This window comes from Nyctereutes procyonoides, unplaced genomic scaffold (genome assembly GCF_905146905.1).
Source record: "Nyctereutes procyonoides isolate TBG_1078 unplaced genomic scaffold, NYPRO_anot_genome, whole genome shotgun sequence".
NCBI classification, from domain to species: Eukaryota; Metazoa; Chordata; class Mammalia; order Carnivora; family Canidae; genus Nyctereutes; species Nyctereutes procyonoides.
This window is the reverse complement of record NW_026575049.1, coordinates 66,892,996-66,914,750: the sequence shown is the minus strand read 5'-3', so window position 1 is coordinate 66,914,750 and position 21,755 is coordinate 66,892,996. Positions and strand designations below refer to the sequence as shown.

At 45.2% G+C, this 21,755-nt stretch overlaps 1 protein-coding gene across 4 annotated transcripts in view; it reads right to left on the bottom strand.

The window, feature by feature from the left end:
* The window catches only part of MEIS1 (Meis homeobox 1), a 137,316-nt gene that overhangs the window by 16,012 nt on the left and 99,549 nt on the right, over nt 1–21,755 (bottom strand). For all 4 annotated transcript variants that reach the window (XM_055328930.1, XM_055328929.1, XM_055328931.1 and 1 more), the window contains exon 9: nt 8,794–8,870. In XM_055328930.1, the coding sequence (XP_055184905.1) occupies nt 8,794–8,870 (77 nt within the window). The remainder of the gene's footprint in view (nt 1–8,793; nt 8,871–21,755) is intronic.

Below are 21,755 nucleotides of genomic sequence, written 5' to 3'. Positions count from 1 at the left end.
CTCTCCAATGACAGGAAATCCTTTTTTTTTTTTTTTAAAGCTGAATTACATTTAGAACCCAAGACCACTAATTCCCCACCCGCCTTGAAAAAGTGGTGTTTGGGAAAGCAAAGGTCTTTTCCCTTCTCCAGCCATCAAATCGCATCTCAGGAGGCATGAGGTCCCTTAGTCACATTGGTTAAGAGGGTAAAGAGGGAAAGAAGAGCTCTCAAGGATGGCGACAGATTAAGGGTTTTTTTTTTTGTTGTTGTTGTTGTTTATTTGTTATTGTTCAGGTGTCAAGAGCCCGGGATAGTAATTCATTATTTCCCATACTCCTGGGTCAGGCTTAAAAGCCTCGTAAGAATGGAAGTAAAAAGGGAAGCATCAATGGTGAGAGGGAGAGCCCTGTCCTGCCAGAGGTACGGGCATCGCACTGTTGGAGGTTACTGTATGGTTGGCTGGTCGGCTGTTAATGTTCCCTTTCCCCCTAAAAATCAAGAAGGAAGCAAAACAAAAACCTAAGCATCTACCCAAAACTCTGGGTATTCACACACAGGAGCCACGGGGCCCACACATCCCAGAGGACGTTTCCCCCAGAAATATTTCCTCCCCACCCTTTGAGAAAATTGGTTTTATGCAACCAGGAGGCAACATTTGCACCCCCCCCTTTTTTTTAAATATATTTTGGGCTGATTATTTTTTTAACCACTCAGGACTGCTGTTTGCTTTAGGCGGGTGCAGCCCAAAGCAAGGTGGTGACGAGGTAAGAGAGGGCCGAGGGGTCTGTGCGCACAGCTCGGCGGCCCTTCGGGGCTCAGCGGCCACCCCCCGGGCCCAGCCTCGGCAATGGGGACACAGGATCAGTGGCGATCAGGTCTGTGCAAGCAGAAAATACCAGAAAGGCAAACTTATGTAAACACACTTAAGACCCATTTGACAAGAAGAGACCTACACCGGACTCGCTAGGAACCTCGGAACGCCTAGGGCCTCGCCGGCCCTCTCAGCAGAGGCTCTGGCCCCTTGCGGGGCTCCCTCCCAGGACAAGACAGGAACGTTTGAAACCCTGGAATCAATCACTCTACAGGAAGGAGGCGACTGGGACATGTGTGCCCTTGTCACGCACAGTCGGGGCCCCAGGCCCGCGGCCGCGCGGGGTGTGTGTCCGGAGCAGGTGCCAGGCCTCGGGGAGCAGCGCCACGGGGCGCAGGCGGGGCGCGAGGCAGCCACGCCGCCCAGAACCTTCTCCTGACCTGCAAGCCCCCGCGAGGAGGCGCACGGATGAGGCTTAATCTTATCTAACTGACACCTGACAACCCATTACTTCTAGGTTATTAATGCACCCGCTGGAAAAGTTCGTCACGTACGAAATTACGGGGGAAAAAGATGGGACGCCTGGGGAAAAGCCAAACTTTGCTGCACAGCAACTTCAGAAATTTCAAGCCTCTTATCTGTCACGCCCTTCACAGGCTCCGAGCGCACTGCTCGAGACGACTGATTTATCTTTATTATGAATCCGACAATGACAGCACACATGTTGTTCGTGTCTTGTGATAATGTTTAATTTCAACCCAGTTTTTATTTTACGGTTGCTTGATCTGCTTATTTAAGATGAAGGAAAAAGAGCGACTTTTTAAATGAATTTCCCTGTATTTCTCTGTATCCGGAGGACCCGGGGTTGTCTCCGACGCCCGGCCCAAGGCCCAGGCGGAGGCAGTTTTGCAGCAATCGCCTCGCTTCTTGGTGCTTCTGGGTGAATCGCAGGCTCGGGCAGGGCAGCATAGGCGGGCGGGGTGGGGGGACGCGGTCCCACCGGTGGGTCCCTCCCGTGCACCGCAGCAGAGGAAGCTGTGGCCCACGGACACACAGCGACCGGGTCAAGGACACACATGTCAGCGGGCGAGGCGTGGGGAAGACACCGAGATGCTGTGGCTCAGCGCATCCCTTCCTCGCCCCGTGTGAGTTGCACGCGGTCATGAGGCTCCGGGGCCCTGGTGGCTCAGCCACCTGGGTGCCCACTCGTCCCCAGGTCCTGCTCTAACAGCTTGCACCACACGCGGCCAAGTTCTTCCCATTTCTCCGACCAGGTAATTGCACCGCGACCCCGAAAACAGCCAGTCTGGCTTCGTCAGGCCTGGCGGCGAGTCCTGCTGCCCTAGTTCAAGGTCGATCACCACCACCGCCACCGCCCGGTGTCGCAGCCCAGAAAGGCATCACCGGGAGGCTCGTGGAGGATAAACTTGCCCCCTCCCTGAGCCACAGCACCCCCTGCCCACCCCCCGGGCGTGGTCCTCAGGTACTCGAGCAGGTGGCAGGTGGCCCGTAGGCCTCACACCTCTGTGTGGTCCTGAAGACTCAGAACTGCTCTGAACGCTGCCCAGGGACACACAGCGCTTGCCCCCACCCTGCGTCCTTCCAGAGCCACCGCCCGCAGCCCGCACTTCCCTCCTCCTCTGCCCTTGGATAGCTGTTAAATCCACGCGTTCCAATGTGCCATTCATCCAAACACATTGTCTCCTTGATTTTCTGTTTAGATCATCTGCCTATTAACATCAGTGGAGTGTTACTACAATTCCCTACTATCCTTGTCCCCCATAGATTAGTTCCTTCATGTCTGTTATTACTATTTCATGCATTTGGCTGCTTCCATGTTTATGTACATAAAATTTACAATTGGGATATCTCCTTGTTGGATTTTCTACTTTATGGTTATATAGTGTACTTTCTTTGTCTCATACAGACTTCGTTTTAAAGCCCACTTTGGGGACGCCTGGGTGGCTCAGCGGTTTAGCACCTGCCTTCGGCTCAGGGCGTGACCCTGGAGTCCCAGAATCGAGTCCCACGTCGGGCTCCCTGCATGGAGCCTGCTTCTCCCTCTGCCTGGGTCTCTGCCTCTCTCTCTCTCTTTCTGATTCTCATGAATAAATAAATAAATAAATAAATAAATAAATAAATAAATAAATAAATAAATAAATAAATAAATAAATAAAATATTTTAAAAATTAAAAAAATAAAAATTAAAAAAAATTCTGCTGTAAATGCACACACAACAAAGTACGCTTAGCCGACTGTGGAGTCATATTTTCAAAGGGGGCTGTTGGCTGGAAACTTTTAGACTCTGCAGCCAGAAGCGGCATCTCTGTTGAACTCCTAAGACTCCCTGACATGACAATACCTGAAGGTTTCTAGATTCCCAGCTCCCTTTCCTGCGAGCTGTTTGCTGGGCTTTCCCAACAACACCCCACCCGGCTGGCAGCCCGCCAGCCCTGTCTCAGGCAATATGCAAGCTAAACATTTTTTTTTGACTGATTTCGATATTTTTTCTTATGAGCAGCTAGACGGTATTTTATCTAGTGAGTGTTACCGATTGCTGTAATCTAAAGCCCACAGTCAGTGCCCGTAAAGCTAATATTATTAGAATTGACGCTCCAGGTGAAAAGCGTAGCAATTAACTGGGACTCGGAGAACAACAAGCCACTCCGAAACATGCTGGAGAGTTAGTCTACTTCTCCTTCTCCTTTCAAAAATACTGCACCTGTTACTCCCTTGATCAATTAGGAAGTCTACCTTAAATGTAGGTTACACGGAAATTCTCGAGGGAAAAAGTTAAACCACCTGCTTAATAAAATTACCTTTTGTGTGTGAAGTTGTTTCATCCCTAGGTGGTTTCTGGGCCAGGAAAATCACTATACACCCTGCACTTTCATTTTGCAGTTGAATAGCAAACAAATGACCCAGTGCTTCTTGCATGGTGCACTGTTTTTTACATCTGTTTTCCTTGCTTTTGTGTCATGCCTCTGTTTAGCTTTATTGACAAAACAATCTGTGCCTAATGTTTAAACAACATCTGTAAAATGTATTATTAAATTATGTTGGAAGAAAAAGCAGAGCAATTCTATGAAACCCGGTGACCCCCTATTGATTTTTAGATCACAGAAGTTGAAAGGATAATTTGTGAATGTTTTAACATTTACATCGACACAGGTACCTGTATTTAGAGAATCTTTGATTACTTATAAAAGTATGTGCTACATTATTACCATAACTCAGAAAGAAACCTGACCTTTAACAGTCTGAATCTGTTTATTATAAGGGAGATCCTATTTTTTTCTAAATAAGTTTACATTTTTTTACCTGCCACCGGCATAAATCTCTAAGGATAACATACTCCCCGCCCCCCCCCTCCGCCCCCGCTGCCCCCACTGGTAATAAATGGGAAGTGATGCCTGAATGCTTCGCAGTTTTGAAGGTAGTAAATGAAGTAACTAGGAAAATCTGGTATATGTACTAAATCCGAGGACGGTAGAGCTGGGATAGTTCTGTGAAGTGTCACCTCGGATGTCAGGATGCTCCCTGGAATTTCATGCACCCAACTGATAGAGAGTGATTCTTTTTTTTTCTTTCTGCATACATACTGAATTTCACATACACTATGGGTTTTGCACCTAAGATCCGTATCGCCTTCTCAGAGCATAAAGAAATAATCATTTAACATTAGGCCTTAATGGGAAACTGTCTGGATGAGTAGTAGTAAACAAGGAAACTGTAAAAATTCATTCAGTACACCCTAGGCTAGAACTCTGCAGAGGAAGAATGTGTCTGAGGCACCCGGCAAGGAAGACACAAGCGCAGGCCCAAGTCTGCATCATGTGGAAGGCCGAGGTCTGTAACGTGGCTGTGAAAACATAGAAGGCGGGCCATTCCACGCTCACGTCTCCAAGCCTAAAAATAAAGTCGGTGCATTCGGGAGAAAAAAAGAACCGAATACTGGCTTTGGGTTTATGTGTTTTCTGTAAAGTCCTACCTACATCGTTAAAGATCTAAAATAACCGTCTCAGAATTTAAGACGTTTCTGCCCAAATGCCTGAAACGTTCAACCTATCAGTAATATGTTTGCACAGCTGACATGACGGAAATAATTTTCACGGCCACGACAATGGAAAGACCAAAAGGCAAAAGTCCCAAAGGCCATTATTTCTCATTTTGGGATATCGGATCATAATTGGGGGTGAGAAAGCAAAGGAAGAAGAACACACGAATGCAGGGCACGTACTGTAGTTCAGACATTACTGCGCTCTTACGTCTAAGTCGACCGCGGCATGCTAGATCGAAATGTTTATTAAGGCAGTGAGTTATGGAAGTCGATTTTTTCCAAAACAGGCAGTGGCCTCAGATACTTAAACAATTAAGGTAAAAATGTTTTCACCCAAATTATTTGCACAATTGCCTCGATTCTCAAAAAGGCGTCGGGCATAGACTCACCCTCCGACGTCTCATCTAATACAGTTCACCTTCCATCCCTGGGCCCGGGCCCTACACGCACCGTTAGCCACCATATGAGGGTTCCTCCTCTCCGTGTTTCATTCTGACGAGCAGATCGAACATTTGAGCTACAAGAGCTATTTCTTTTAATGCAGATTTTCTTTTAATTAATCAAGCCTGTCTTGTTATGTTCCACTTAAATTCTCCCCATTGTCTCTTCTCCCCCTGCATCCCATCTGCCTTGGCCTTCGCTGGCCACAGCCTGTAGTTCGTACCCCTCAGGGCAATTAGGGAAGTGGAGGATCCACTCGGGGGTGGAATGAACCAGCCCATAAACACACCAAACTTTGCTCCTCTAGTTTTCAGCCAAAACCTCACTTGGAGCTGCAGCGGCCTGGGTTTTCTGTGACAAGCAAACAGCTAGACACGAGTCTATGTTTTTCACTTTCACTTTGCGTACGTCGATACGTTATGTCGCTGCCAATAATTATGACTGATCTACACCCAACCTGCCCTTCAGCATTTCATTAAATCTCTTCAACAGTGACTCATAGTTCCTACAAAATGTACATGTGTGTTAACAAGTTTTGAGAAATCCAAGAAGGAAGACACACATTTTTAAATGCTGTGGCTAAATGGAGTGAAGGGGACATGTCAAAATAGTAATGAGGACTTTCTTTTAATTATGCTGTCCAGAAGGAAGCAACTTGGGCTTGACGCTCAATACGGGAAGAATGTTTTACAAGCTCCCAACAAAGCTTTGTGTAATTTTTTTATCCTGGTAAAGTGAAATGAAAAGCCTTTAGTGGTTATGCTGCCATTAGTCTTCAAGCATGCCACAATTTAAGATGCTCTGACACCTCCGGTTTTCATACAGTACCATCTGGGTTTCCCCATGTTTGCAACCTATTTCCTACCCAAAGCCAAAAAAAAAAAAAAATCTAATATCAGCTCTTTTTTTTTTTAAGATTTTATTTACTTATTTATGAGAGACACAGAGAGAGAGGGAGAGAGGCAGAGACATAGGCAAAGGGGGAAGCAGGCTCCTTGCGGGGAGCCCGACACGGGACTTGATCCCGGGACCCCCGGGGTCACGCCCTGGGCCAAAGGCAGACACTCAACCGCTGAGCCACCCGGGTGCCCTTATTATCAGCTCTTTAAAAGTTGACGGTTTGGGTGAAAATTAATAAACCATTAGAAACTTAAATCAGACACAGGAACGTCATCATTCACCAAATGTGGGAGAAACAATCTCTCTGACAACTTTTATTTAGTTATGGGGAAATTCTCTACCACGTAGCTGTTAGAGCTGAAACAGTGGCCGAATACGAAACGATGAATTGCCAGCCAAAGCCACTTCCTACTGCGTGCAGAAGTAGCGAGGACACTGGGACAGGACACAGCGCCAGGTGAGCAGAGAATCACGTAAACGTGGTTTGTGTTCACGCACCTGCGCAGGACTGAGTGTCAGCGGGAAGTTTGTGGTACGCCTGCATATAAAACTTTGGAACGTGTTAGGACTCTTGTAAGGTCCCTTTTTCCTCTTCTACTTGCAAAACAGAGGAAGTTGCTTTCTGACCACCGCACAGAAGCCAGGAGAGTGACAACTGCATACTGTTTGGTGTCCCAGGAGTGCCTGCCTGCCCAGGCATCCGCAGGCAAGATCCCTCAAGTTTGTCCGCCTCGGGAAGGCAAGTTGCACGGGGATCTGTGCTCTGGCAACAACGTGTAGTTGGGAGTTTGCTAGCCACCCTGAAGGGCGAGGGGAAGGGCGATGGCAAGTGCGAGACAGATCACCTGGCGGCAGCGCTCGGGCCTTCCTTAAGCAGGGCTGGCCCTGCCGCTCCGTGGCCCTCCGATGGGAACATTTCCCAGGTAAATAACATTAGCACCGCCTCCGTTGTATTAAAATCGCACCAAAACCCCCCCACATTTTAAAAAAATAAATAAGTAAAATAAAAATAAAATCACACCATCAGTTTAACCTTGAAAAGACACCTGAATTCAGACGTGCACGCAAAATTGATGGTCTACTCTATAAACTTCGTCCAGGAGGACCTGAAGCCTAAGTGCAAATATACAGTATCAACAGTCTCGAGAATTAAGATACAATAGCGGGTACACAGGCCGACACAAATCCTCGGCAGTGACACGCTCCCAGCGGCACACGGAGGGACGGTATGGCTCCCCTTGGCTCCCCAGCCACTCGACTAAAAAGGCCTGCAAAAATTGATCTCCCGAGGCTGCGGTCAGGTCGTCGAAATTGATAACCCTTACAAGCTATGCTTATGTGAGTCTGTCTGTGTCTTGCAGATAGTGCACTTTGTGAATTAATCCTCCAAAGGCAAATATATTGTAAGTAGCTTGTTATCTCTAAAATACTAAATTGAAGAATACATGGGATTATATTGACAGAAATTACATTTTCTGTAATGGGGTTTAATATATCTGGAATCTCTCCCAAAGGCTCCCAGGCTCTCTAACAGAGAAGGGTCTGTTAATGTAGGTGCAATGGACATCGAGAACAAATTTATTCACCAAAATGGATTAGGCCATGTAATCAGAGATTCGGTAATATTAATCTTTGACACTTATTGAACGGAAAGAAATACTTCTGTCTGCCAACTGGCATTCCCCGCTCTCCCCTTTCCCCAACCAGGCTGTGGGCCCTTTCTGGGTTTTACTTCAAAGAGGATAGGGTTTCCCCATCATAAACACTAATCTAAAAATATTAGGACAATTAATTAGATACACTTAGTTTGAGAGGATATTGGATTTCGATACCCTTCAAATATGACACTAGCTCCGGGTGATTATATGAACCTGGCTTTCAGCACACTCACAAAGGGTAATAAATCATACTGCCCCAAAGCCTCATTGCCATACCACCGCACGTTGTCAGAAGATTGTTGGCTGGTACTTGGTACGGAATCTCAGCTTCCCCCAAATCAGGAATTTACACATTTATTTAGAAACAGTTTTGCACAGCCCGGAGATACATCGGGTTTTGAATAGCTTCAAAGTGGAGACATAAATAATATCTCTTTTTCCATGGAACGGAAGATAGGAGGCAACGGGAGACTATCCTTGAGTGCTCAGCCCCAACAAAATAACCGCAGTTAGTTATTCACTGAATTTAAGACCTGACTGATATGTGATGGTGGATTTTCTTGTTCCACAGAAAATAGGATGATACCATTCTTTCTATCGATTATCCTAAAGGTGGGGGAGGAGGGGTAAAAAGCCATTTATGGAGCCACGGTGAACGTGAATTAAAGACTTATTTACACTATGCCTAAGATTCGGAAGGAAAGCAATGCAGTGTTGGTGTGTGTGTGTGTGTGTGTGTGTGTGTGTGTGTGTGTGTCTGGGGTTTCTCCCAGGCCGGCAAGTGCTCTCACCTATCAGTCAACCGTTTATTTTCACCTCTGGATCTGCAAGCCACCAGGGAAAACAGCAACAACTGGGTGTGTCTTCTCAATGCAAAACATTAGCTGCAGGTTGCCAGAGGGGGAAGCAGATTGTGTGTAAACGCAAAGCCAAATTACTTACCAATTGTTCACTTGAAGGATGGTGAGTCCCGTGTCTTGTGCCAACTGCTTTTTCTGTTCTTCAGAAGGGTAAGGATGCTGAAAGAGAACCAAAAAAGGTAAGTCTGTGCGCATATACTTTGGGCAGATAGTATAGTGCACATCACATGTCAGGTGCAATGCCAGGGGCTAGGGATTCAATAATAAACACATATGCTCTGTAAAAAATATATATTTATATATATATATATATATAAAAGTATTTATACTTCCCCATTATAAAATACTTTTATATATATTTTTTTACATATAAATAAAAATATATTTATTTTATATATAAATAAAAATATTTATATATGAATATATATATATATTTCAGGCAATATATAGGCTATTTTGTCAATAGCCTAAGTGTCTAGTGAAGTCTATAATTAAAGGTAAAAATGCTGAGGTGTGTCCCTCTTATTAATGGAATACTACATCATCTAATTAATGGCAGTAAAAGACAAGCCAATTACAAAGATTAGTGAAGTGTATAAATAGCTACTTAGGATACTTGCAGAACCTTGATACTGAGTTTATCCTTTAAAGGTTTATTTGTTGCAAACACAGGAAATTTAGTATGATCTTCACTGTATTGTATAGAATTAAAATAAGGACAAGCCCTTTTCCATGACATGGAAGTATTATCACCTTGGTGTACTATTTTCGTCGAGCCACGGACTCCTAAAGCTGAACCATGTGGACCAACCACCTTAGCTGAGGTCCCCGGTAGTGAAGCACTTTCCTGAGCATGACATTTCCCTTCCAAAACACCATATTGCCAGATGCAAACATCAAAATTAAAGTGGGTTTTTTTTTTAACCACTGATCATTGTAGCTCTTCTGAAACGCAAACAAATGACATTCAACCAAAGTTGGTTTCCATATCTGAATGTCAACACATGCTGGGATTCTGAACACAGGCCAGTACGAGGTCAAAGACCAGCATATTTTGCATGCTAGGAACAAGCCCGGCCATGTTCCTCATGAGTTAGAGTGGATAAAAAAGTATTACAGGATTAGATAATAGAATGAAATTCATACCCTCTTGAAAGAATGTTTGGAATTCTACTGAAATTGGTTTTGGCACAAAAACTTTTTGTTCCGTAATGAACTATATCTTAATCTGAAACACACATTTCTGGAGCCTGGGACATGGTACCCGTCGATGGACACGTTGACTTGCTTCAAACACCGCATCCCAATAAATTCTCCCAAGACAAAAATCGTTCCGATAGTCAACGCTCTATTCCCGTGTGAATGCGAGAGGGCACCCTCAACTCTCAACTGAACTATCTGTGCCGCTGGAAACTAAATTCTGGTCTATTGAATGTTAATTAACATGGCTTTTAATCTCATTAATAATGTCTGATTAGATGCTAAGAAGTCTCGTTAATGACCACTTTAACGCTCTTATATGTAAGTTTAAATATGTTCTGTATCCGTACACGTGGGATTCGTTTGTGGAGAGCAGAGAGGTAGCAATTCTTCCCATAAGTATTGACTTTGATTGTCACTTAATCAATAAATACACAATTAGAATAAGGCTTTGCTTTCATGGAATATAGTGCCTTTCTCTAAAGAGCTCCAAGTATATTACAGACAGGATGGTAATTAATCCCCATTATATCCCTTCGAGGGACATAAATGGAATCTATTGTCCCTCCCGTCTCACAGGTGAGGAAACTGGCCAGGGAAAGACATGGGGGGCAGCCCACGTCTCGGTGGTGTTTCCCCTTCCCTTTGGGGTCGAAGCCTCACCCCGACCCACAGACGTGGCCAGCGCCTTTCCTGACCTTCCTTCTCCTGCCTGCTCAGCCCATCCGGCCCACTGTCCAGCCAGGCCGCACCCCCGCCCCCGGGGCTCCGTGGCCTCCTGTGCACCCCCGCCCCACGCTGCTGTGTCCTGTTCTCCCCACACACCACTCTGGTCCCCACTCTGGGCTCCAAAGCCTCCTGTGCACCCTGGCCCCACACCTCCTGTGCACCCCGGCCCCACGCTGTTGCGTCCTGTTCTCCCCACACACCAGCTCGGCACCCCTGGGGCTCCGCGGCCTCCTGTGCACCCCAGCCCCACGCTGCTGCGTCCTGTTCTCCCCACACACCACCCTGTCCCCCTCGGGACTCCGTGGCCTCCTGTGCACCCCAGCCCCAAGCCTCCCGTGTACTCCCGCCCCACGCTGCTGCATCCTGTTCTCCCACACATCAACCTGGCACGCCTGGGGCTCCGCGGCCTCCCTTGCACCCCAGCCCCATGCTTCCCGTGCACCCCCGCCCCATGCTGCTGCGTCCTGTTCTCCCCACAACCACCCTGGTCCCCACTCCAGCGTCCCGTTCTCATCCCCGCACAGAAGGCCGAGCCTCACCCAGGCAGCGCCCACCCGCCCACCTGACGGCTCTCATGTGGGGCTTTGCCGTTTTCCCCAAGGCCTGAGCATCGCTCTCTGAAAGCACCTGCTCTTCTGAGTTGGGCCCCTTGGGGCTCTTCTCACCCACGGAGCGGCTCCCAAGTCTGTGACTTTCTCATGCATTACGCTCAGGGCCCGGCCCGGCACGTGGCGGGAAAGCAGGGAATATTCGTGAAGCTGAGAAGGAGGCTGCAGGACATCCTGCCAGACACGCAGACGCCCCCCACTCGGATGCAACATTGGTAGCCCACAGGAGGTGCGCACAATCCAATTTGAGATCCATGGTGCTACTTTCCCGACTCCATTCCTTATGGTGATGTCAACCCGCTCCTCAAATGACGCTAGATAAGCTTCATAATAGGCTAAGACCACAGGTGACAATCACCCTGCTCGACATAAAGCCACTCATCACAGGCAACATCTCATGACTGGATGGTGAGCTGAGAGCAATTCTCTGCCCTGGGGTTTAAAACACAAGCTCCTGCTGCACAAAGGTTTGCCGCACAAGGCGAACCACATGCAGCTCTCGGCCTACGAACAGGTAAGGCTTGATATGTAGAGGTTCTACTAGTCAGAGAACGCTATAGATGGTCTACATGACCCTATCGGATGATATACGTGGTGCTGCCCTTCACTCGCTCTGAGATTTCAAACACGGGACAACTTTTCTAATTCTCAACATGGTCATCTGGAGCTTAAGATCCATCAAAGCTAAAGGTTACCCATTAAGAGCCTGATTTTGAGATATGCCAACCTCAGCACCCAGCTGTTGGCCCTCCTTGCCATATAGAGTCGTAGACACGGATGCAAGTCGTTTCCAGTCTCTAACATCTTCTGTAATTTGCTTACGGTGTCTCAGGTCCTGTGGAAAGTTCCGTGATTTTCAACAGAATTAATAAATACATCAACAGTCTCTCTTCACCGTGGCGGGATGGCAATACCTTTTGCCCTGTCTTGTTAGTTGTGTCTTAATCTTATGACCACAACTGGATAAAAATTAATATTTATGCCATTTACCTTTAGTTGCTTTGAAAATTGAGAATTGTCACAGTCGTTTATTTGTGCTGTGTTTTCAAGAGTATTTCTGCATGCCTGTTTGTGAGTAAGTTTTACAACCTTTCTTACAAAGCAAATGGAACTCACGTTTTATTTATGCAGGTGGTGTCAGGGAAATTCTCTCTGGGTCATTAAAATTACCTGAATCATTACAGCTTCAAAGAGCAATCGATGGCCCTCAAAATTTCAGCGCAAGTTTAGGTTGTTTCTTCACATCATGCAGTTTCTGATTTCATAATTTAAATATCATAAAATGAGAAAGTTCTAGCCTTTTTTTTCCTCCTCTGTCACTTTTCATGTGATCTGATTTTAAGTAATTGGAACAAACTGTGTCTAATTTCATGCAGCATAATTGCTAGGCAGCCTCAAGCTATGGAGACCCAGCACTCTGTCTCCATTAAACAATTCTTAGTCATTCAGGATATATTTTTTTTAATAGAAATGAATGAGCCTGGGATGAAATTAAATGTCACAATAATCTGGTCGTTGGTAAGGGGGGTGGGGTGGGGAAGAAGGTGTCAACAAAATTCCCTAAACCCTCATCTATGGTAGAGAGATTGAATTCTTTCTTTTTCTCATAGTTCTTGGCCTGGGTGTCCCACAAACTTTTAATTCCCTGAAAAAAAAAATCCATAATTGCTAGAATCACATGAAAGCCATGACTTCAGGTAGCTAATCCACAGTCAGCCAAAAATTCACAAAGAAGCAAGCTTTTAACTGAAATCCCGTATCTTTAAGTATCTCAAATCCTATGCATCTTTCCCTAAATAAGCTTTTTGTGGACAGTATGAGTAATTCCTTTGTACTGAGAGAAAAAATGACTTGACAAAAACCCAACATGCCACGAGCAAGGCTGCTGTAACAACATTCAAAATCCTGTTGCGTTATGCCCACAGGGCGCGTGAGGCTGTAAGAGGGGCAAAGGTAGACATCATTTTACAAAAGAGATGAAGAGAAATGCCATTTTTTAGGAAGAAAAATGGGAAATTCATTCCAAACCATTGCAACGGAGAGCCTAGGTCACCGCGGGCCGTTCTCCAGAACACCTTTGCTGTTAACGGCAAGGACACTAGTTTAAGAAAGCTCGGTAGGTGCTCAGGAAGGGAAGAGGGGTTGCACTTGCCAGATACACCATTCAACCTAATCACTTTGGGATATCAAAGCAAATTTGACCACAGTCCAATAGGTAGTGACAGGAGACCTCGCCTTTGTTGTGTACATTAGCCTCATGCCATTATCTCTTAAAAGCTTAATTATTTGCAAACAATTGATCAAGATGGGAATTTGAGAAAGGATATGCAGGGGCCACTGGGAGAACTGCAACGCATTAAGAGAGCAAACAAAATTACCTTTAGATCTTACAATCGGAATTAACGATTGAGACGGGACAGCGAGGCCGGGCAGTAGCTGCAAGGGTTCTTTCCCGAGTGTTTCCCATTTGATCTGCATTAACACCTCGGGAATGAGTGAAAGCCATAAAAGAGTGATTATGTCAGGGTAAAGCTGACCCTCCCTTCCAGCCCTAAACCTGCACACGTGTCCTAGGCTGGCCTCGCTGGGGAGAGGGGCGACGCTGGGCTCCGTGGGAAAAGAAGCGGCCTGGGGGCAGCGCAACCCCAGCCGCAGGAGGAACTCCCAACACCAGCATCCTGATTTCAAGAATCGCCACCCTGAGTTCTCCTCCCCGGGGAGTAAGAGTCCCCTGTCCTGCGGAAATACAAACAGTGTGCCCCCCCCCTTCCTGCGTGGCTGGCTCTCCGGGGCGACTCGGAATAATGGCCCAGTGGAGCAGGGATTGCGGCCTAGCGCCGTTGAGGAATCACCTGCTCCCTGGAGGGTGGGCCTGGGTAGCCCAAGTGGTTAAAGACCAGCCCAAGGAGACCTAAAAATAGCTCACGTGAAAGTGAAGTCTGAACTGTCACTGGATCGGCCCCAAAGAATAGAAGGCGACAGAAAGAAAATAGCAATGTGCTGAAGAAAGTTATCCCTGTGCGCAATTCCAATTTTTATTTCTTGAGGTTGGGATGGGACGGGGGGTTGGGAGGCCGGCTAGCTGGTGTTTGCACGTTTACAGCACCTTGGAAGGACACTTATTTACTTAAACAATCGAGCAGACAGTTGCAGATGAGCATCTGCGGCAAAAGAAAGAAAAGAAAGAAAAAAAACCCCAACTCTTCGGGACACACACAGATGGAAAATGTCCAGTCTTCTATCTTAACGATATCCTTGACCAAATGTACGCCTTTCATCAAATTTTCCACCCCTGACTGCAAAGGTGGATGCCAAGATGGTGATGAACTTTATCTTATCTGCCCTGGTAACCGAGTTTCAATAACCTCCCCTCCCTCCCTGCCTCGCCCACTCCAACAGCACATTGTAATGGCCGCAGAAAATTTGAAAATAATCCTGTACAGAGCTCGCTGGTGAGATAATGGAAGGCTACGCTGCCCCTGCTCAAGCCTCAGATTAGTAATTTCTTGTGACACACAACTGCCTCTGTACCGAAACTGCAGAAACAGCTATAACAAAGCAATAGAGGTGGAAGCAATTTTCCAAGCAAAATGTTACATGCTATACTTTAAAAGGTATGGGCCTGGGTACCCTGGGAGCCCGTCTAAGAGGACGAATTACGGCGACTGTGCAACGTATCCCTTATCCAGGCGACGCTCTCTGTTGCTTGGCTGAATAATGTCGGAAGAACAATTTTGGAACTTCTTTTATTCTTCTTCCTCTAGCCCTTTTGCCTCCCCCACAGCTAGGTTTAATGCATTAATATAAGTTGACCTTGAGCTAAACTCTGGTATGTGATGGAGAGATACTCCCTTGAAAGTAAAAAAAAAAAAAAAAAAAAAAAGCTACCATATGGCTTTTAACCATTAGATCTCTGTGTTCTTTTAAAACTTCTATGGGGTTTTTGACACTAAGGGAACACGGTGGGTCTAAATCAACAAACGACTAGCTATATAGCTATAGATCTGACCTCTCCGAAGAGCAGCGGAGGAGACTTGCTAACCAAATATATTTGTATTTGCTTGATAGAATTTCTGTTGGCCTCCAGAAACTTCTCCCACTTTAAGTAAACTTGCAGCCCTGTTCCCCTTCTGCATTGACTATGAATAGCTTACACTGTGACAATTACATTGATCCAGGATACTTTTTTCCTTAAAAAAAAAAAAAATCCATAATGCTTCCCTATTGTCTTTCAGCTTTATGAATTAGTTTTACTGTTTCAGTGAATGCTTTTTTGTCTTTTGACTGCACATTATCAAAGAGACACTTTGTGCCTCCCATTTGCATTACAAAAGCAGGGCATCGTGCAGTGGGAAGAACATAGCCTGAATGCATAGTAGTGGAGTCCTGCATCCTCACTCTTGCTGGAATCAAAAGAAGAACCGGTGCTGCTGCCCGGGACTGGCTAAGAAGCCAAGAGTGTTTGGAGCATCATCAGTGAAGTCACAGGACTTCGACCTGCTTTTTTAATTCTCCACCAACGCGCCTCGATTGCCTCGCTGCTCCGATGAAATGTGCGCCACTGATTGCTCGCCCTGGCTTCCGTCAAGCCATTTTCCAGACAGCCCCTCTGATTTCTTGTCTCTCCAGGAGCAGCTGTAAGAAGTTGCTGGTGGGGCGAGGCAAGTGGGGAAGTCAGGTGGGAATCTCCAAACTCCATCTTATCATCTCGTGGAAATGACAGAAGCGTGGAAGGAAAAGTTGGAAGATATTTCACAGCGATCTTTACTTTTGCGCTGATGAGGCACCTGGATGACACACGGCATTGAAAACGTTGCTTTCCAGTCCACTGTAAGAGGCCCAGAGGCCACTACCTTGCCTGTCTCATCTCGCTGACCTTTTACTTTCTTGTAAATATCAAATAACTATAAAATCAAAACACTAAACAACAACAACAAAAACCCCAAATGCTTATATATTTGGGATTTCATAGTCCTTCACACGGAGGATTTTTTTTTTTAAAGTTGCTTGCAATTCTACAACAGCGACAATGTTTTAGATCTATTCCCTAGTAGCTATATGTCTCTATATATATATGTTTCGGGAGGATTTTTAAGGATATGTATTAAAGCATAAAATTTAGACTGTAAATTAGCAATTACTTATACCCTCCTCCTAAAAGTATTAAAATTCATGAAGAGTGCTAAAATTATTTTGAATAGTTATGATTATTAATGAACTCCCTGAATATTGATTCTCTTGGTAGAAGACCATGGCTATAAAAGGAAACACAAAAAGGCCAATAAGAAAAACAGGGTGGGGGGTGCCTGGGTGGCTCAGTCTTGGTAAGCATCTGCCTTTGGCTCAGGTCATGATCCCAGGTCCTGGGATCCAGCCCCATATGCGGCACCCTACTCGGCGGGGAGTCTGCTTCTCCCTCTGCCCCTCCTCCTGCTGTGCTCACTCTCTCTCTCTCTCTCTCTCTCTCTCAAATAAATTTTTTTTAAAAAAGAAAGAAAAACATAGTGGGAGGAGCAGGGGGTTTGGTGGGGGATGGAGAGAAAAGTCATGCTTCACTTTTGGGCCCCCTTCGAATCATTTTAAATCACAGCTCATTTGAGCTCTTACTGTTTGTAGGAAGGATGGACACGTTACATGGGTCATGTCTGCGCTCTTGGCAACCCCGATGAGTGGGGACTACGCTTGGCTCCATTTCACAGGTGCGGAAGCTGAGGTTTGGCTGGGTCAAACACACACACACACGCACACACACGTACGATCGCTCTCGGCAACTTAGTTCTTGGGCCAGGTCTGCCCTCCCCTGAGTTTTTCCACCTGGCTGTACTCCCACGGATGTCCCGTCCCAGTCTCCATCACCTATTTTAAGCTATATCTTAAAACCAAATACATAATGGAGCATGAACTAAGTTCTTTTTTTTTTTTTAAGATTTTCTTTATTTATTCATGAGAGACACACAGAGGCAGAGACATAGGCAGAGGGAGAAGCAGGATCCCGGCGGGGAGCCCGATGTGGGACTCGATCCCAGGACCCCGGAGTCACACCCTGGGATGACCTAAGTTCTTAACTGTGGCCAACAGTGACCAAAGGCTTCTCTGCATCCCAACAGCTGCGAACCAGGAGAGAGCTGCTTTTTGGCCACTCACCACCCCCGCCCATGTGCCCACTGCCTCTGCCCGGGAGGCAAACACTGAGGGGCGGAGCTGGAGCCCTGGGGTGAAAGGGAACTCCCCACAACCTTATCCCACGTGTTCCCTCCAGCATCCATCCGAAGGGACTTTGTTGAATAGCTCAGCAGTATTCATAAGAGAAGCTGTAATGATAACAGGAATTAGGGACTGAGGATGTGCCAGGCACTGTTTCAAATGTTTTACACGTGATCCTTTCTAACCTCAGGAGGCAGGCACAACTATTATGCCCATTTCACAGATGGGGAGACTCGGGCACAGAACGCACGGATGACGTTCTCGAGCACACACAGCTGGTCCGAAGTAGAGCTAGGATCTGAAACTTGGTCGCCCCCAATGTGGTGGGATGTACAAGCTGGGAAGACTCACTCCCAAACTACCCTGTATTTTATCTATCACTGTCTATCTATCTATCTATCTATCTATCTATCTATCTATCTATCTATCTATCTATCTATCTATCTATCTATCTTTAAAGATTTTATTTATTTATTCATGAGAGACCCAGAGAGAGAGGCAGAGACACAGGCAGAGGGAGAAGCAGGCTCCACGCAGGGAGCCCGACGTGGGACTCGATCCTGAGACCCCGGGGTCACGCCCTGAGCCGAAGGCAGGCGCTCAACTGCTGAGCCCCCTGGGCGTCCCACTATTCTGTATTTTAAGTGACGGTGCAGCAGTCCCACTCCTCCGCGATGAGTTAATCGTGATTGTACAGGATGATCACTACGTTATGACCAAGCTATTATACTCAGGTGTGTCTGTGTCTTTTCTTAACAGGACAACTCGGTCCTGTTAATGGAAGCGATCATAGATTTGGCTACAAGATACAAAACTCAGTGGAATGAATACATCTCTCACTTTATTCATGTCTGTAACATGGCTTATGGATACAGGGCCGGGGATGCCCTGTGCACAAGGAATGCCTGCTATTCCATACAACCCCATGACAATATACCTTAAATTATCTGCTTTGGGGGCGCCTGGGTGGTTCAGTGGGTGAAGCGTCAGCCTTGGGCTCTCAGGTCACGATCCTGGGGTCCCTGCTCCGCAGAGAGTCTGCTTCTCCCTCTGCCGCTCTCCCCTGCTCCCTCCTTCTCTTTCTCTCTCTCAAATAAATAAATAAAATCTTTTTTTTTTAATTGTCTGCTTTGAAATAAGTTGTTGTGTCTGGGGGTTTGTGAGGTCTTTTTCCTAATTGCTTTCATTCCTTATGTGATTCTTAATCAAAGGTGAGTCAAATTACATGTGGAAATCATTACATTTTAGGAGGTTACTAATAAAAACATACAAATGCTATTCTCATTCACGGTGCGGGTAGCTCACAATTCTGTGTGCCCAATAAATATTTGTTGTATGAATGAATGAGTGCGATTGAAGTCAGAGACACCCACAATGCCTCAACCTGCATTTATAAGTAGATGGCTTCAGGTAAACATCAGAAAACCAGCAGCCTTCTCTCAATAAGTACGCATCCTTTTCACTCAGTCCTATAAATCCCAAACCAGTGCTGCTTTTATTTACTTTAAGTGATGTCTACGTAGTGCTTACTCCGTGCTAGGCAACGTTCTCAGTGGTTTGCAAGTAGTCACTCATTTAATCGGTATTACAAGCCTACGAGGTGTCTTTTCCTTTATGTAAGGGATGAGGAAGCTGAGGCACGGTGTCTCCTACTTGCAACGTGGATGGAGCCCTAGGCAGTCTAGTTCTGCAGCCCACGCTCCTAATTATTGGGTTATCCTAGTAAGTCTTTCTTAACTATAATTTCCCCCCAAAGTTTCTCCAGAATCCACCCAATGCTGTTCTCATCGGGCTTATTTGTCACAAAAGTTCCCTTCCCACTCCCACTGGGAGGTGATGAAATTCAAGTTCTCCATCTTCTGGAGCTCAGCACAGGACTGAAGGAAGGATAAAGGAGGCCACTTTCCCAAGAATGTCACCCTGACATAAAGATAAAACGAAACAATGGCACACCATCCTGGGCCATTTTTCTAATGGGCAGGGGCGGGGGAGGGAAAGAAGTTCACAACCGATTTTTTTATTATTATTGTAATAAACTCCAAGGAAGTGAGGATCTTTTCCAATCCACATGTAGCTCATCTCTACTCTTTCAGAGAGCATGGCAGCTAAGAGCAGACCTATCCCCAACCTGAAGAACACTTTTCCACTTTAAAAACACCAAAAATAAATAAATAAATAAATAAATAAATAAATAAATAAATAAATAAATAAATAAGATAAAAGTAAAGAGGTTTCAAAACCATTAAGGGAAAAGACAAGGAGGATGAGACACAATGACACCATATTCGGAATGAGTCTGTTGACGGTAATCAGTGATCATTATTGCTCTTACGGATGCCCCGTCCGGCATTAAACGTCCAGGAAAAATCTGTGCGTAAAGGAGAAAGCGTCCATAAGGTAGAAGCACAAATGGTGTATCTGCTGAGGAGATTTTTGAGAGTCGGAGTATAGAGAAGGGGAGAGAGGGGGAGAGCGAGAGGAAGGTTTCATACCGCTCCCAATATGACTAAAGACCCCTGGAACCGGTTCTCATTCTTCGTGCTAATTTTCCCACTTAAATTACAGTGATGGTGTAGCCTCATCTCATTAGAGATCATTGTCCCCAGTAGACAGTTGTGTTTATGGGGGACGCTGGCTGTTCCACACCTGCTGATCAGGTTGCTATGTGATCAAGGCTGCATACAAACAGCAGCCTCGAGCTTGCTGGACTGCGACTGATGAGCCCGGGCTAATTCAGGGGTGATTATGTAGTTTACTGGACCACTAAACCTCTTTAAGCTTGTAATTACTGCCTATTTGAGTAAAGAACATTCAAAAGCAATTCACTGCATCATGCCTGCCACAGCTGGAAGCAGGCTGCCAGCAGTCTGTGGGGACATTAAAATCTACAGGGACGTGGATAGAAGCCCAGCTAGCAGACACTGTCAGCAGCTCCGCAGCCAAGGATGTGCACATTCCCGCTCACCTCTCCTGACCAAGCTTACCATTAAAGGTGCAGGGAAAACTATAGAACAGCCATAAAGATGACAAATAATGGAATCTAATGGTACAAACTACATTTTAATGATTCCCCCCTCCTTTTGTAAAGCTAAAATTTTAAAAGTCTTTTCAAATGTCAAAGAGAAGCGGGGGGGGTGGGGAGAGAGCAGAGAGAGAGAGAGCACATGTGCTTCAAATAATATACACTGCTGAGATTTACTGTGTATGTGCTAAAAGTTCCATCCCCCCAAAAAATACCAGCTTGAAAACAAAATACCCACCTTTTATGCTTGCTAAAAGAACCGAGACGTATAGTCATTTTCGATCTCTTCCACCCACTTAGCTGCTGTGTTTATAACCTTAGCTGGGAAAATATTGTTTAGCTACTTGATTGACATCTTCTAAAATCACATGTGTAATTTTTGCTGTTAATGAATTAAAATGCCGCTCAGACACCTGAGTGAGATTTACTTTCAAGAGTCAGGGAAGATTTAGGGGAAAAAAAAAAAATAATATATATATATATATATATATATATATATATATCAGTATTTATCAATGTTCTCATTTTCTTTTGCTGTCACCTTAACAACTGCAGTTCTTTTGTATAACAAAAGTGTAAAACATGCTTTGCATTGCTGCGGGTATAATTATTACTTGTCTCTAAGTAACAAAAAAAGACTGGAACTTAATGAAGGGGGATTAAGTTAATTTCTTTTTTAGCTAACAGTTTCCTGTCTCTTAAAATGTAGACCTTGGTGAATATGTTCAGGGAAGGAAAATTAAGCTTTTTATTTCACTAAAATCTCCACTTTGGAATATTGATATTAAAATATTAAGATGATGTTTATTCTTTAAAAGTATGTAAATTTGGTATTAAATAAAGCCACAGAAATCCTCTCTGACTACTCCATCCAAAGTCCACAGATCCAGGGGGTTTATGTGTTATCTAGACATCGTTCCTATTAATATTCATTAGGTGGGTCTGCTTGCATTTTTATAAGCTGTGAGAGAGGCAAAAGAAACAATCAGAATTCTTTAACACACAGGCATTATCAATTCAACATATGCCAAATAGCAGCGCACCCAGATCTGAAGTTAAGATTCAAATGCAATTTACCTTTACTAAGCTAATTTTCATGAAAACTCTTTTCTCTTCACCCATTGTAGTCTGAGCTATTTAATTATGTCTATTCTCTGTAACATACACTTCAATTTTTAATTTAAGAGATTATTCAGCACTATACTTTATCTTGGTTAACAACAAAACTCTTAATCTTACAATCAAACTAAAGAGAATTTCCCCTTAAGGAACAAAAAACAC